Below are 17,935 nucleotides of genomic sequence, written 5' to 3' on the forward strand. Positions count from 1 at the left end.
GGTTTACGGCAAAGGTCGGAAAACGCAGGAGGTTGGCGTCAGTTGATAAATCTGATATGAACGAAGTTACACGGTGTGGTTATTGAGTCCAACACAACAAGAATGTTAGCAGAAAAAGTGACTTATTGTTAACTTTCTGCCCTTTTATGTTCCACTGTTCAAAAAAAAAAAAAAAATACAGGTTTAAGGGTTTCATTAGTTAATACTAGTTAATTCTTAGTTCATATTAAAGTAATTATCTCTATAGCATTTATTAATCATTTATCATTAATCATTGTTCATTTCAACATTTACTTACACATTAAAATCTAAAGTTGTATTTGTTAACATTAGTTGATGTAAGGTGGACTAATATGAACAAGGATTTTAAACTATTTTAAACTAACGTTAACTGTATTGCTCAATGTTAGTTCATGTTATTTAATAAATTAAAGGGATAGTTCACTCCAAAATGAAAATTGTCTAATTACTCACCTTCATGTCATTCCAAACATGTAAGACTTTTATCTTCGGAAAACAAAGTAAGATTTTGATGACAGAATGTAATCAGAATGAACCTCATTGGTTATGCAGCACATGGAACAACTTGAGTATGTGTACATTAGTGTTGTCAAAAGTACCGACTTCGGTACCTAGTCGGTACTGAAATTTAAAAACGTGACGCTTTGAGCGCTGTCCTGCGGATTCGTAAAACATCTCTGATTGGCCGTTGTTTTCACGGCTCATCGGATATGTCTGTGATAGGCTTCAATGATCAACGCTGTAAAAATGTTGTAAACAGTCATCAATTAATCTCTTCACTAAGCGCTTACACAGATACACACGGGAGCGTTTGAAAGAAGGGTGTCTCAAGACAGCGCTCAAAGCGTCACGTTTTTAAAATTTTAGTACCGATAGGTACCGAAGTCGGTACTTTTGTCAACACTAGTGTAAATAGTGACAATTTTTATTTTTGGGTGAACTATCCCTTTAACAAATGTGACTTATTGTAAAGTGTGACTAACTAAACTGATATTAAAAATTTGTTTCCCTCTTTTAGAATTGAACGTCTGTGGCGAGACGTCTGGCTTGGTGTAACACAGCTGTATTATGACATTCTCCACAGCCTTGAGGAAGATGGTTTGTTGGACTTATCCGATTCTCTTCATGTGTTCTGTACACACTATGTATTCATCCCACGCCTGCAGCGCGACCTCCATACTTTTTCTGAAGGCTGGGATAATCACCCATTACGGTCTGAAGGTGGACTCACCCCTAACCAGCTGTGGGTTTTGGGACACATGCAGAATTCAACCCAGGATGAGGAGGAATTGCAGGTTAAATTATTATTAAATTCTATATACTTTTGCTGTGTTGTCAAATTATTTGTTACTGTTGCTTAAAGTATAATGCAACAGTTTTCTATAATGCATTTAAGAATCTGGAGCTGTTTGGAACAGACTGGGAGACATTTGACAGCGTAGATGAAGCTGGAGGAGTTCACGTTCCAGAAATTCAGTGCCCACTGACTACTGCTGCGATGGAAATTGTAAAATCATCAATTGATCCTCTTGCACCATCTGACTCTTATGGAAGAGATATTTATACACCTTTGCTTCAATCTGTCAACATTCTTTTAACAACACAATGACTGTCTGAAATGATATCTGCAGTGGACAATTAAAAAAAAAGTTTGTACATATTCAGACATGCACAATAAGTAATCATTGTAAATGTTGTGTAGAAGAGATTTATAAAAATTTACATTGATTTTAACACTTAATGATTTATTGTATAGAATTTCATGACATGTACATATTCAGACATGAAATAATAATTGTAAATGTTGTGTAGAAGAGATTTATAACAATTTACATAAAGATGTTAACACTTAATAAGGAATTATATTAAAAATAGATTATAAACCCAAAACTATTTTTTGTATTGCATAAAACAGAAAATATTAATGAATAATGCATTCTACAGAACCCCTAATGGGACAAGGTAATAGAAAAATTGAGAGGGGATACATTTCTTTCTTCTATTATGTCCCTCCGTAGGTGCTCCGTAGAATGTTATTCCTCATCTGTGCCTTTCCGAATAAGGTATTTTTCTTTGGTTAACATTAGGAATGTGCCCTATTATTTTAACAAGAAATTATCCTAAGGAAGACAATTTTACTCTACTGCTAACAAAAGGCACTGAAAAAGCTGACCTATGCTTACTACTTAGACATTATCAAATGATTCAGCATGCCTTACAGCCATTTTCATAACAAATTTAAAGTCATGAAATGTTTTCAGGTGAGCTGTAGGAAATGTAATGGTGCGAGTACATGCACTGACAGATGGAAAACAAATAGTGTGAGTTGTGTCACAATCATGAAAGAACTTGACTGTGATGCTGAAGTCTCTTAGCTCATTTGGAAGAATAGGCCTGTGTCTCTGGCCTGTCATCCACTGCATGACTTTGCCAACATTCATGTCTTCACCTTGTTCTTAAAAAAAAAAAAAAAAAAAAATACATGTCAAGTCAACTTCATTTATATAGAGCTTTTTACAATACAGATTATTTCAAAGCAGCTTTACAGTGATAGGAAAATTAATGGACAGATTGTTTTGGCTTTACATCAGCCAAGTTATTATCCAGCTAAAATAAGTTTTTGATTGATTCTCTTACATTGTAAAAATCATTAGTTATTAAAGTCGGCATGAAATCAAAATCGACCTTATTTACGTTGTTAGTGCATATTACTAGTTATGTGCTAAACAATTAACCAGTGCAAGTTAAAACACAGAAAAAAAAAAGATTACCACAACAAACAATTTAATCAAATTCTGAAAAGTTACTTCCGGTCTGGAATGGCATTCCTTCTCTGATAACATCAGTTTGATGGCTTGAGTTGAAAACGCGTAAACCACTCTCTCTATTAATAATGAATTTAAATAAATGTGATAATTTGTTAAACAAAATCAATCAGATGGCTCTACTTTATTTAAAGCAGATGGAGTTCTAGAACTAAGGAGCCGTAACTTACCGTAAATTACCGTCATTTTTACCCATCTGTTAAAAAATTACACTGTAAACATCATTTACAGCTTTAACATGTTTTTAACGTGGCAAATAACCAAGGTATAAGAGGGATAATCCACGGCTAGCCATGCTTCGCATTGGGTGGTTCTTTGCCTCTACGTCGTGCATTAAAATCCTCTAATGCATGGCTATCCGTGGATTATCCCTTACTAATTACTCACTTGCTGCAGTTGTGACAAATGCATTTGCATCTTTTGACCTAAGTGGTGCTTTAAGGCCCCATTATACCATGGTCTGTTTGAGTTAAAGGGTTAGTTCACCCAAAAATGAAAATGTCATTTGTTACTTACCCTCATGTCGTTCTACATCCATAAGGCTTTCGTTCATCCCCAAAACACAAATTAAGATATTTTTGATGAAATCCGATGACTTAGTGAGGCCTCTATTGGCACCAAGTTAATTTACACTTTTAGTGTCCAGAAAGGTACTAAAAACATATTTAAATTAGGGATGCACCGATCCACCTTTTTTGCTTCCGATACCTGGGATTCAGTATCGGCGATACCGATCCGATATTCAAGTAAAGTGCTATGTTACCTGATAAACTGTATGCCTCATGGGCTGTGACGGTCGGCATGACAACCGCACCACCATGGTCGTGTAATTTCACGGTTTCTTACAGGTGTAGGATGACATGAGGGTGAGTAACAAATGATATTTTCAAATTTGGGTGAACTAACCCTTTAACTCAAACAGACCATGGTATAATGGGGACTTGAAGCACCACTTAGAGGTCAAAGATTTGAATGCATTTGCCACAAAAACTGCAGCAGTACCTAAGATGGTACCCATGGCAGCAAAAGACCTGGTTGAGTACCATCTGTACATGTAATAGACATACCACTATCCTCCATTTCCTGTAGGAAGTCCTGGAAAAAGTTCATGACATTCATTTCCTTGTTGTACCTTACAGAGCCCCTCTCACTTAAGCTTGGGTGGCAGTTTTCCAATATGAATGCTGCATCAACCTTAAACAGACATTAACAGATTTGTTTGTATTGGGACAGATAATTCAATCAAATGAAATCATCACAGAGTTTCTGCAGGGTTTATGAAGGTACATTTAAAGGGTTAGTTCACCTTGGTTCTAATATTCTTTTTCAGGCCACAAGTTTTACTAATGCTCGTCCACAATTTTAAAGGGTTAGTTCACCCAAAAATGAATTCTGTCATTAATTACACCCGTAAGACCTTTGTTCATCTTCAGAACACAAATTAAGATATTTTTGATGAAATCCGATGGCTCAGTGAGGCCTGCATAGCCAGCAATGACATTTCCTCTCTCAAGATCATGTTTTCAGAGAAACGAGTATGTGAATTAAGCAAGTTTAATAAATATATGCAAACATGGTATTTTTATGCTTTAGTTCAGTCAAAAACTTACATACAGCCCCTTTAATGTTAATTTTAGCATTTACTAATACATTATTAAAATCTTGTTAACATTAGTTAATGCACTGTGAACTAACATGAACAAACAATGAACAACTTTATTTTCATTAACTAACATTAACGAGGATTAATAAATATAGTAACAAATGTATTGCTCATGGTTATTTCATGTTAGTTAATACATTAACTAATGTTTAACTAATGAACCTTATTGTAAAGTGTTACCAAATAATCAAATCAGTTTGGAACAACAATCAGTTAAGTGCATGATTGTAATTTTCAGCTAAAATAACCCAAAAACAATGATAATACATTTTTTTTTTACCTTGTCATCATGTTCCCCTGGTACAAACAGTGGAAGGCAAAGGTCTGGGTGTCTTTCCATAACTCTCAGGAGATCATAGAGTTGCAGGCCTTTTCGAAGCTGATCAAGCATGGGGATAACTCGCAAGGTAGAATGAAGCACAATTGCCCTAAAGAGTCACAGTAATATTAAAGTGTTTTATCAGGAAAATTATTATTAAAATTGTTTAACATTACTCTTTACAATACTAATTATTAAATAATCATGCAATAAAACTTACTGCTTGTTATTACTGGCATACAAATCACTTTAAAATTGTAAAAAATAAACAAGTTCTCATAAACGTGATTTCCAAAAGTTAAAACTACCTGATGATGTGGTTCTTTTTTTCAAGAGACACTTCCCCAGTGTACCCACAGTTCAGAATTTCATCAGTGAGGTCGCTCAAGTCATCTGTTGAGTTGTTAATCTGAATGAAACAAAATTAAATTCTTAAATTTAGTAACTTTTAATCTATTTAAATTTTATGCTTGAAATTTGTACATATGTCAAGTTGTCTCATATGTAACATGTACCTTTTCAATAAGCAGTGAAAACTCCAAATCTGTGACATCACTTGTAGACACCTGTATGCTGTCATAATCCCCAGAGCAGAGGTATCGAAAACACCATTCACGCATAAAAGCTGGGGGAGGTCCACCTTGTGCCAAACTGACAGCCATGATTTCCCCTGCACTCCTAAAACCACAGAGAGTAAACAAAATATTTTTTAAAAATGATTTGTTTAAACTTACCTATATTGTAGTTATATAAAATATTCACAGGCAGATGTGCTTTATGTATTTCCCCGGCGTCAAATTAGGCATATAAATGTCAGGAAACACGAATCCTGTTTTCTCCATTAAATCCAGTCACGCAGCACGTTCTTTTACCAATCAGTAGCATCTACAGCAACAATTCTTTTTTTTTTTTTCAGAACCTCAGAGAGCAATGTTGAACTTCAAGTGACCAGTATGAGAGAGAGTCGGTGTGTTCCAAACGGGATATAGTGCCCTCCGAAGGGCACTTCGGAGTGAAAATAATCATGGCCACCATATTGAAGGGTTGTTCCAAACCGAAGTGCTCAAAACTAACCACTTCAAAGGGCCCTTTGGAATGAAGGATTTTAAAGGGTACAACTGATGGACACTTCGGGCCCCCATGATCCTTTGCACAGGGAGGTTCTTTGATGTCATAGAATGGGTACAGGAGGCTCGGAGTTCGATTTTAACCCTTGAGGGACGGATTGGGCGGTACCGCCCAAAATGGCATACTTTTACAAATGTGTAGTTATCTCAAAAACTGTTAATGCTAGAGAGATGCGGTCTTTTTTTGAAAACAGCAGTATCCAGTTTGTATATTAAACACGTAAACGGCGTAAACTGGCCAATGAAAACGATTATGTTAGGCAGATTCAACACGCAACAACCAATGTAAAAATTGCCGCTGGGAGGAATATTTTTCTAACCCAATCAGAGGAAGGTTACCATGATGAATTCTAGCCATTCAGAGGACTCTGTAGCTCTGGTAAAAGCAGCAGGGTGTAATCAATAAGCGATCGGAGAATCAGCATCAGGTGGAGAAAGCAGAAAGCGATCGGAGTGTTACAGAGAGCGATCGGAGTATTAGCGAGCACAAAGAGATAAATTCGAGAGAGATATAGCATTATTACAGAATTGTTTTATCAAAATGGCAAGCAATAAAAGATTTACGGCAGAACAAGCTCTGGAACAATTACTGGAAAGTGACGAGGAGAAATCTGGAGCAGACAGCTTTTACACCGATGGAGAGGCCTTGCTTTGCTCACTGGCATGCCTAGGACTGTTTGTAAAAAAAAGTTAATTATTTAATTGTTCTTTACACATTTGATTAAACAATAACACATTTCTGTCAAGCAAAGATTTTGAAAAAAAAATTTTTTTTTTCTATATTCTGTGATGTGTGATTTTCAGTAATAAATGACAAAAATCTAATTTTCGTTTTTGAAATTTTCTAGTTTATTGTACATTTTCTTTCACTCATACTTCCTTTCTAAACACATTACATGCATGCTTATGGTAGCCTAGGGTCTTCTGAATCCATAGATACCAAACACCGGGTGTTCAATCTCCTTTACAAGCCCAAAAATAAAAATAGAGAAAACTGGTCCTAGGGCTTAGTCCCAAAAAAATTAAAAAAACGCCTAGGACTGTTTGTAAATAAAGTTAATTATTTAACTGTTCTTTACACATTTGATTGAACATTAACCCATTTCTGTCAAGCAAAGGGTTTGAAAAATATATTTTTGGGTCAAAAACTTTTCACTATTGTTGTGTGAGGTAGGATTTTCAGTAATAAATGAGAAAATTTTCATTTTCGTTTTTGAAATTCTCTAGTTTATTGTACAATTTTTCACTCATACTTCCTTTATAAACATATTGCATGCATGCTTATTGTAGCTTAGGGTCTTCTGAATCCATTGATACCAAATACATGGTGGTCCATCATCATTACATATGGTTTATAAGCCGAAATGTAAAAATAGAGAAAACGGACCAAAAAGGGCTTAGTCCCCTAAGGGTTAACTATAAATGTATGTATAATATTTTTAAATACTACTGTAATATTTATACAAGTAAGATTTGGTAAATTAATATGGTCAAAACGACATTGTACTTCAACAAAAATAATTTACAGCCCCCTTTAATTAGTCCATTCAAATGTTTAAAATTCATAGACACAATATACATTATGGTGCAATAAACCAAAAATAAATAAAATATATAAACTAATTTTAAACAAAAGGTGCAGCTTGCACAATCTACTCCTCCTCCAAAATTAATTCATACCCTTGGTAAATATGACCAAAGAAGGCTGTGAAAATAAATCTGCATCGTTAATACTTTTGATCTTTTATTTTAAAAATCTACAAAAATCCAACCTTTCATTGGAGAATAATTTTAAATGGGGGGGGGGGGGGAATCTCATTATGAGAGAAATGTTTTTTGAGCACGACTGTACATACATACATACATACGGAAAAAATTAAGAGACCACTCCAAGTTCAGAAATCAATGTTAAGTGGTCCCTTATATATATATATATATATATATATATATATACACAATTTTTTTTTTTTTTTTATATAAATGCAATGACAATACAGGTATAGGTACTCTGTATCAGCAAGTACCAAAAATTATTTAAAATTAAATAAGACAGAACTAGAAGTAGTATTCTACCTGAAGTAATTCCGGTCCACGCTGTTAACACAGTAGAGAGGATTCTTTCCCCTTTTGTCTGCTCCACAGATAAATAGTCTCCTTTCAATCTCTGCAAGCATTTCTAGACAACAGCAATTAGAGTAAATTCAAAATCTGTTCAGTGCCTGCTTTCAAAATTACACACAACCATTTGTACCTGTTAGAAACTCTTTGCGTAGGGCACCAGTGTCTATGCCTGCTTCCCCAAAGAAAGTAACCTTTAGTCTGGATTTAGGGGAAGATTTCTTTTGACGCTGCCACTGTTGCATGCCTCTAATGAAGATGTCGGTTCGTGACACACAGATGGAAAAGGTGTTGGTTTCATCAACTTTACCGCTGATTGAATTCAAAATGTCCCCAGAACTTGAAAGGAAATTACAAATGTCTTGAATTACAGAGTGATATACACATACATATACTGTATTAAATCAGTGCAGCAAAACAAAAATAAAGTTACAATTTCCTTAATATACTAATTTCACCTTTGAAAGGTCTCTGTAGGAAGACTTAACTTGTCGTTCTCATCTGCAAACATAAAAATAGAAATATTACTAATTACTATTTTTAGCTAATTTCATAAAACAAATGAATTGAGAATATTGAATACTGATAGCCTAGTACAGGGGTCAGCAACCTATAGGTTGATATGTATGCCAACATTAGCATGCACAGGGTCAACTGCTGGCACGTGAGCAAAAGTGAGAGAGGTGTATGCATGTCAAGTACCATGTACCTGCATACAGATCTACATTTTGATATAATCATTCATCATAGTATTTAAACACTGCGTGAACTATAAGTAAGGTTTAATCCACAGCTAGCTTTGCATTAAATGATTTTATTGCACACCTTCCAGCAAATCAGAATCAAGTATTCAGACAGATCATGGTTCAAGTCAAATTTAAAGGAGTAACAGAGTGAATAACTAGACACCTTAAAAATGGCACTTTTTGACAAAAAAAGTTTGCTGACCCCTGGCCTAGTAGATGTGATTACCGTAATCCACAGTCTGATGCATGAATCTCAATGATATCACTATCAAACGTGTTCTTGCACACTGGACATTCAGCAGTCTGATGCAAAATTAAAATGCAGTTGAATTAAAATAAACATATACAGCATCCTCCAAAAAAATAACTTGAAATAGCTTGTGGCCACACTTTATGTTAGGTGTCCTTAATTAATGTACTTGCATAAAAAAAAAAGAAAAAAAAAAAAAAGTCATTTTGGTGTCATGCCTCAACCATCACAACTGGTGCCTTCGCACCTTATTAGTTCAACGTAAACATGCATGTACTTGTATAAGTGCATTGTAAGTGCATTGTTGTGTAAGTGCATTGTATCAAAAGATTAATTTAAATGTAAACACACAGTAAAGACAGGCTAATTTTCCAATTCCCCTAGAGTTAAACAGTTGAGTTTTACCATTGCAATTTTCTAGGCTGATATGGCTAGCAACTATACACTCATTCCGGCATAATATTCAAGGAACATTGCTGCTGTACCATGGGTGCAGTAGGCGCAATGATATTACGCAGCGCCTGTGACCCCCTGCTTGCAGTGGGAGTGTGCCTTACAACCATGGAGACATTTCTGAAAGGCTCTGCGTAATATCATTGTGCCTGCTGCACCCATGGTACGGCAGGAAAGTATAATCATAATATCAAAACTCTTTGGTCATTTTTGAGCGAGAGGCTAATGGTTTAATCAGATTCAATTAACTAAACCTTACTGATTTTGCTCACAGGTTTTTTACATATAATAAATATATACCTGTATACTGTATATAGTACTCCCTACCTTTTCAGTCAAAAAGGAATTTGAGTTGTCGGCTTCTGGAGACCTCTCCAATTCCTGCACGGCACAATATATCTGGGGATTTCAGAATTTATCAATTTAAAGTGACCAAAATTACCACGTAAGACTTACCTCATCAGTTGATGTAAACAAAATGACATGGTCATCCTTGCATTCCTTTATATGCATCGGAAGACACTGCAGAGGAAACATTTCACTGCACACTGAACATTGTGCTTTGGGCATGTTCTCCAACTCCTTTGCATCAGATGGCAAAGGAGTAGTGTCAAGTTTTTTTTGAAGTGGAACTATATACAATGTGGACTTTCCATTGCCACTCACTGATTTCAGCTGGTTTCCATTATAACCATCTGAATCAGGAGGGATTACTAAGAGTTTGCGCTGCCCACCTCCACCTAGAATTAGATAAAGAACAGACAAACAACATACTTATCTGCAACTTTATCATACACTTACAATTTGTTTGCTGTAATCAGACGCATAGACCAATTGACAGTTTAAATTGTTTTTTGAATTTGTTCAAATGATAAATTTAGTTTATGAGCATATTTTAATGGAATTAATGTCCTACCAATAATTCTAATGGGACTTTTCACATCTTATGGGAAGGATACATTTTTAAATCCAATGTAGATATGATCTTAATATGGTGTATAATAAAACATAAAAACAAGCTTACATACCTGAAGTCTTGTGTAGCAGCCATCCACCACAGATACTGACAAGTTTTGGAAACGTATCACAAAGCATCTCTGATAGCTTGGACAAAAAACAAAGTTAATAAATTAAATAAATGACAATCCAGCTCAAAAACTTTTTTTTTAAAGTCCCCCTGTAGTCAATTATTTTATCCCTTAAAAATCATCTTTGATTACCAACATTACATATTTAAAAAAAAAAAAATCAAGTGGAAAAAAAAAATCTTTATGCCTTAAAATAGCTTGAATGTAACTTTACACCCTTGCCTCATTTAATATAGATGGATCAATGAATATGCAAATTAGCCACACCTCCACTCACTCATGCCAGCTCGGAGAGGCTACTGTTGCTGCAGTGACAATTTGTTGTTTGTGTTGTGGCTACAAGTATTTCGAAGGACAAAAACATGACCTTTATTGGCTTTACTTTAAGTCAGCTGTCACTCTACATTGACGTGAGCCCCTATGTGCTCGCACTCTTGGCACAGCCTTTGCGACGGTTCTGTCATTAAATGAATATGAATTGATGTGATTAGCCTTTTGCTTGACTACATTATCAAACAGCTAATAACGTGTTGCTTTTGTTACACAAACCATGTTCCTGTTCTTCATCTCAGACAGAGTCAGACAGCTGCCTTCTAGCAATCAGTATCCTTAAAAATGCTTTAAACAACTCAGAATACCAGTGCAAAGGCTTATAGTTCATCATAACATTGTAATAGACTCGCTATTTTACTAAATCTACAACTTTTTTTTATATCAACTGAAAATATACCGGGATAACTTGGCTTCTCTCAAGACTTTCCTGCTTCAGAGCAGTCATAGTTAATGATATGCTAAACCCTGCAGGCACGTTGTTGTGAAGGTATTCTGTGACATCACAAACACAACTGATGTCAAACCATAGGCTTTTGGTTTACTGCAGTTTCGAACATAAAATACTCAGCAATGGTGTTGACTTATGACTTTGCACATGGTTCTACTTAAAGCATATTAAAAACACTACAAAGACATATAAACAACATGAAAAACTTGATTTTCACCACAGGGGGTCTTTAATCATACCTGTGAATGGGTGACATTTTCAGGTATGCTTAAAGAGCGTCTTCCAAGTCCAGCCAGTGTAAGACGCAGTTCTGCCTCTCCTTTTGGGGTTACATCCCGAAGTTTGTCAAGCAGATAAAAATGCATTAAAACATTTTTTTCTTGCCGCTTGTATGGAGCAAAGCGCCTTTGCCCCCTGAGCTCCTTTTTAAAAAATCCAGGGAATGACCTAAGAACATTTTCTTGTTATTGTATTACCAGTTTTATTGTGAAAGAAGCTAAATGAGCGAATGCCTTAATGCCACTACACACTGCATAGACAGACGGCAACCAAGCATAACATCTTCAGGTCAGTGGCGTAGCCAGAATTTTATTTTTGGGGGGGGCCCCCCATCTAAAAATGAGCGGGCCTCTATATAGTATTATATATTATACTATATATATATTATATTATATATTATACTATATTATATTATATTATATTATATTATATATTTAATTAGGGGTTTAAGCGTGTAGTGCTGAAACCCTATTGTAATTGTAAAATTTTCCAAGGATCAGCATTCTCCCCTAAAAGTGATTAAACTGTAAGTACGTTATATTGTTTTGTACATGTCTTTTAAACTTATTGTGTGTATTTTTTGGTTGCTTTAGGGACGTAAACAAAGACAAACACATTTTTGCTTCACTAGCCAGTTAGCTAAATTCTAGTGCATACTTCAACAAACACCAACAAACTTTATGTTCATAGAAAAACAGTTGTTCATACTATAAATTAAACAATGCCTTTACAAAAATACTAATATTAAGTCATGTATTTACTACAGTAAAGCTTTAATCAGGATAAAACTGTATATTGAAAGCTAACAAACAGCAGTGACAGCATATCTAAACACTGACACAAATACAAAATGGAATACCATTCATTAACATCCTTTAAAAGCCGCGATTGTAGAGCTTCTGCTTGACACTCTTCATCTGGGTCTGATTTGGCTCAATTTGGTACAGCAAAAAAGACGCCATTATTTACATTTCCACCAAAGCCCATGTAACCGTAACCACTAATGGTAAGGGGCCTGGCATTTCTGGGCGCTTCACAATACACTGGGCCAGCTAACCAATCTGAGCACATTGCGTATTTGAGGGAGTGGTATCATAGAAGCAGGAAGTCAAATGAGCCATTCGAATGACAGTGGAAACAGAGGTGCAGAATAAAGGTAAAATAAATGAAAAATACAGTTTTTAAAAAAAAAAAGACGAAGCATTAAGACATGTTAAACTGTGCTCCAAAAACACAATCAAGCCTAGAAAAAAACACTGAACCACCCCTTTAAATAGGTAATAAAAATATCTAGAGAGATGGCTTGTCGCGAGGTGGATGAAGGGAGGACTCAAATTGCGGTGAACAAAAAAATAAGTTTATTCAGGACCAAACCTGACACACACAAATGAAACAGTCAAAGTACAGGTGGCAGTGTGAGGAAACTGGTGGCTCTCGTGGTATCTGCGCACACACAGCAGACAGGGGCAGGAGAGACCACTGAAAAAAGCAGGAGAGCAGATGACCCAGCAGAGGACGAGTACGAGCCCAGCAAGAGAAAATACTTGCATGAAAACTCCTCGTCTAAGGGTCCTGAACACAAAGAACAAACAGGTGAGACACAGAGCAAAACGTAGAGCAGACACGTAACATCCACGCGACATGAAGTGATCAACTGACAACAAGGGGAGACACAGCTGGGCATATAAAGGGTAAAGGGAACGAGCGACAGGTGTGGGAGATCAGCTCGTGATTAAGCACCCTAGCACTGATTGCTACAATCACGAGCTGCTGAAAATTGACAGGACAAGATAAACAACAGGAAGAGCCAGTGTCACACCCTGAATAGTGACAGAACCCCCCCCCTCAGGGACGCCTCCTGGCGTCCCCAGAGGACTCACCATGACGCCGATGGAATTGGTCAATAAGAGTGCGGTCCAGCACGTCCCGAGCCGGAATCCAGCATCTCTCCTCCGGACCATAACCCTCCCAGTCTACCAGATATTGATGACCTCTGCCCCTCCGCCTCACATCAAGAAGTCGCCGTACCGTGTAGGCAGGTAATCCCTCGATGAGTCTGGGGGGCGGTGGAGCAGAGGTCTGGGGCTGAAGTAGGGAGCGAATAACGGGCTTGATTTTGGAAACATGAAACACCGGATGAATTCTCTTAAATCGGGGGGGTAATTTAAGTCGAACCGTCACCGGGTTAAGCACTTTGGTTATGATGTACGGTCCAATGAATCTGGGTCCCAGTTTACGTGCGGGAAGTTTGAGAGGAATGTCCTGGGCTGACAGCCAAACCTTTTGTCCACACACGTAAAGTGGGGGCTTAGAACGGTGACGGTCCGCCGACGCCTTGTTCCTTTCGCCAGTCCGAGAAAGGGCTTCTCTGGCGAGCCTCCAAGTACGAAGGCACCTCTGAATGAACGAATGCGCGGACGGAACAATGGCGTCGGATTCTTGGGAGGGAAATAATGGGGGCTGGTAGCCTAAACAGCACTGGAAGGGTGATAATCCCGTAGATGAGACCGGGAGTGAGTTATGTGCGTACTCGACCATGGTTAACCTGGAACTCCAAGTTGACGGCTCTGCCGACGCCACACAGCGCAGGACTCTCTCCAAGTCCTGGTTGGCTCGCTCAGCCTGACCGTTCGTCTGCGGGTGATAACCTGAGGATAGGCTCGCCGTCGCCCCCAGCTGTCGACAGAATTCTGTCCAAAACCTTGACACAAACTGGGGACCCCTGTCAGAAACCACGTCCGCCGGGAGGCCATGAATGCGAAAAACGTGGTCTAAGACAATGACCGCTGTCTCCCTCGCTGAAGGTAATTTGGGGAGGGGAATAAAATGAACCGCCTTCGAGAACATGTCCACCACGGTAAGAACCACGGTATTGCCACTAGACGGGGGTAGGCCCGTGACATAGTCCATGGCTATGTGTGACCAGGGTCTTGAAGGGATTGACAGCGGTCGGAGTAGCCCTGCTGGGGGTCGATTAGAGCCCTTACCCACCGCACACACCGGACAGGCCGAAACGAACTCCCGAGTATCCCGCGCTAGTGAGGACCACCAGAACCGCTGCTTGATTAACGCACACGTTCGAACCGCTCCCGGGTGGCAAGCTAGACTGGATGAGTGGCCCCACTGAAGAACGGCAGTTCGGACCGACTCCGGCACGAACAGCAGACCCACTGGGCACCCCGCGGGAATCGTGACGTCGTGTAACGCCTCACGGACCCTGGACTCCACTCCCCAAGTAACCGCCGCGACCACCTGGCTGGGGGCCACGATGGTCACCGGGGAAGTGGGACTAGCCTCAGCCTCAAAAATCCGTGAGAGTGCATCGGGCTTACCGTTCTTACTACCGGGCCGATAGGAGATGTTAAACAAAAACCGGCCGAAGAATAATGCCCAGCGAGCCTGCCGAGAATTTAGCCTCTTAGCGGATCGAATATATTCTAAGTTCTTGTGGTCGGTCCAAACTAAGAATGGAACCCCAGCGCCCTCTAACCAGTGACGCCACTCCTCCAATGCCAACTTAACAGCCAGTAACTCTCTATTCCCAATGTCATAATTCCGTTCCGAAGGAGTAAGACGACGAGAAAGGAATGCACATGGGTGTACTCTGTCGTCCGAAGGTGACCTCTGTGACAAAACTGCTCCCACTCCTACCTCTGACGCATCAACCTCCACAATGAATTGACGAGACGGGTCGGGGTTAGTGAGAATCGGAGCCGAAACAAAGCGGCTCTTTAGTTCTTCAAACGCCTTTTGAGCCAGCGTTGACCAACAGAAACGAATTCGTGTGGAAGTGAGATTCGTCAGTGGTAGGGCGACCTGGCTAAAGTTCCGAATGAATCGCCGGTAAAAATTGGCAAACCCCAGAAATCGCTGGACCGCCTTGCGATTATCTGGGGTGGGCCAATCAGCAACAGCCCTTACTTTCCCCGGATCCATTCGGATGCCTTCAGGCGACAGAACGAAACCCAGGAACGGAACCGACCGTGCGTGAAACTCGCACTTCTCCACCTTAGCGAATAAACGATTCTCGAGTAGCCGCTGTAACACTCGCCTGACGTGCTGAACATGGTCGCGCTCGTTCTGGGAGAAGATCAGGATGTCGTCGAGGTAAACAAATACAAACCGGTCGACCATGTCTCTGAGCACGTCATTGACGAGTGCCTGGAAGACCGCTGGGGAGTTTGAGAGTCCAAAGGGCATGACCAAATACTCAAAGTGACCTGTAGGGGTATTAAAAGCGGTCTTCCACTCGTCCCCCTCCTAATCCGAACTAGGTGGTAAGCATTGCGTAAGTCCAGCTTCGTAAAGATGGTTGCTCCCTGCAAGAGTTCGAATGCTGAAGACATCAACGGCAAAGGGTGGCTATTCTTTACCGTGATGTCATTCAGCCCCCGATAATCTATACAGGGACGCAATGATCCATCTTTCTTCCCCACGAAGAAGAACCCCGCCCCGGCCGGAGAGGAGGAAGGACGTATTATACCGGCTAATAGAGAATCGCTGATGTATCTTTCCATGGCCTCCCTCTCAGGACCGGAGAGCGAATATAGGCGCCCCTTAGGTGGAGAAGTGCCAGGTAATAACTCTATCGCACAGTCGTACGGGCGGTGCGGAGGAAGAGATGAAGCTCGGGACTTACTGAACACCGCTCTCAAATCATGGTAAGCCTCTGGTACACCCGCCAGGCTCACCGGTTCCTCCTGTAACACAGAAACAGACTTTAAAGGGGAAGAAGCAGACACCAAACACTGAGACAAACAGAATGGACTCCATGCCAATACGGAATTAAGAGCCCAGTCGATGTGAGGGTTGTGCTTAACCAGCCAAGTATGCCCCAAAACCACTGGAGCAGAAGGAGAATGAATTAATAGGAAACGAATCTCCTCAGCATGATTCCCAGAAATGGTGAGGCTAACAAGCCCTGTGGAATGAATAATCCTTGTGAGAGGGGTATCACAAAGTGTTCTGGCTGAAATCGGCTCAGCCAAGAGAGAACATGAAATGCCCAACTGCTTGGCCATTCCAATATCCATGAAATCACCCTCTGCCCCAGAATCAATTAAAGCCGCCACACGATGGACCGCCCCCCCGACCTGCAGTAAAGCCGGGAGAGTGGATCGACCACCAGACGGCAGTAGCGTGTTGGTAACGCTCACCGTGCGTCGTCCTCTGAAGGATGAGCGTCGCCCCTTTAAGGGACAAGCCGCAGCCATGTGCCCCGCCTCCCCGCAGTAGAGACACAAGTTATTGGCGAGGCGATGGTGCCGCTCCGCGACAGTCAGATGAGCTCTCCCGATCTGCATGGGTTCCTCCTCAGAGAGACCGAACTGCTGTGATGCAACCACTCCTGTGTTTTGTGCGTTGCTGACAGATCTGTGAGGGAACCCCGCCCTTCGATGCTGAGAACGAAGGGAAATCCGGTTGTCAACCCGGATAGCGAGGTCCACCAATCCGTCAAGTGTAGGGGGTAATTCCAGTGAGTAAATCTCATCCTTAATGTGTTCAGCTAAGCCATGAAGAAAATGGTCCCACTGTGCTTTCAAATTCCACCCACAGGAAGCTGCGAGTGTGCGGAACTCGATTGAATATTCCGATACGGACCGGGTCCCCTGTTGTAACAGCGACAATGCCCGTGCCGCCTCGGTTCCCAGTGACGAACGGTCAAATACCTTGCGAAGCTCCGCTGAGAAATCCTCATATGAACTGCAGCAATCGTGCTCATTGTCCCACATAGCTGTTCCCCACTCTCTAGCAAGCCCGGCCAGGTGCATGATGACGAAGGCTACCCTTGATTTCTCCGTCGAGAAGCAGGAAGGCTGTAGTGAAAAAGTTAATGAGCACTGTGAAAGAAATGAGCGACATGAGTTCGGCTCACCGGAATATGGAGCAGGTGGATTAAGGCGGGGTTCAGATCGGCGGGGGTTCGCCCCCTCAGTGTCAGGTAGACCTGGTGAAGTGGGATCAACAGGAGGATGCGGCTGAAGCCGTTCGAGCCGCTGGGTAACCTCGTCTAGCTGGCGTGACATCTCCGTCATAGCACGATGAGAAGCTGACAACTCCTCCTGCTGCCGTCCCAACAGAATGCCCTGCTGAGCAATAGCTCGTCGTAATTCTAGTTCGTCCGCTGAGTCCATCTTGGTCAGTTGATTCTGTCGCGAGGTGGATGAAGGGAGGACTCAAATTGCGGTGAACAAAAAAATAAGTTTATTCAGGACCAAACCTGACACACACAAATGAAACAGTCAAAGTACAGGTGGCAGTGTGA

The 17,935-nt window shown here is 40.2% G+C and overlaps 1 protein-coding gene across 1 annotated transcript; it reads right to left on the bottom strand.

The window, feature by feature from the left end:
• Window positions 1-1,959: 1,959 nt before the first annotated feature.
• On the bottom strand, window positions 1,960-10,617 carry LOC137022872 (G2/M phase-specific E3 ubiquitin-protein ligase-like). Its single transcript, XM_067389348.1, has 11 exons — window positions 10,551-10,617; window positions 9,979-10,262; window positions 9,850-9,903; window positions 9,046-9,122; window positions 8,207-8,412; window positions 8,029-8,131; window positions 5,344-5,506; window positions 5,137-5,237; window positions 4,790-4,937; window positions 3,914-4,040; window positions 1,960-1,970 (listed from the first exon to the last, which is right to left on the bottom strand). Exons 1-11 carry the CDS (start codon window positions 10,615-10,617, stop codon window positions 1,960-1,962), a joined length of 1,341 nt encoding a protein of 446 aa, XP_067245449.1.
• Window positions 10,618-17,935: the final 7,318 nt, after the last annotated feature.

The sequence above is a fragment of the Chanodichthys erythropterus genome, chromosome 7 (genome assembly GCF_024489055.1).
Source record: "Chanodichthys erythropterus isolate Z2021 chromosome 7, ASM2448905v1, whole genome shotgun sequence".
NCBI classification, from domain to species: domain Eukaryota; kingdom Metazoa; phylum Chordata; class Actinopteri; order Cypriniformes; family Xenocyprididae; genus Chanodichthys; species Chanodichthys erythropterus.

Excerpts from the sequence above, each read along its gene's own strand:
- LOC137022872 (XM_067389348.1), bottom strand. The coding sequence starts at position 10,617 with ATGCTTTGTGATACGTTTCCAAAACTTGTCAGTATCTGTGGTGGATGG. Across the intron at positions 8,132-8,206 it reads ACGCAAAGAGTTTCTAACAG|AAATGCTTGCAGAGATTGAA; the intron begins GTACAAATGGTT and ends GCTGTTGTCTAG. Across the intron at positions 5,507-8,028 it reads GTGGACCGGAATTACTTCAG|GAGTGCAGGGGAAATCATGG; the intron begins GTAGAATACTAC and ends CTGTGGTTTTAG.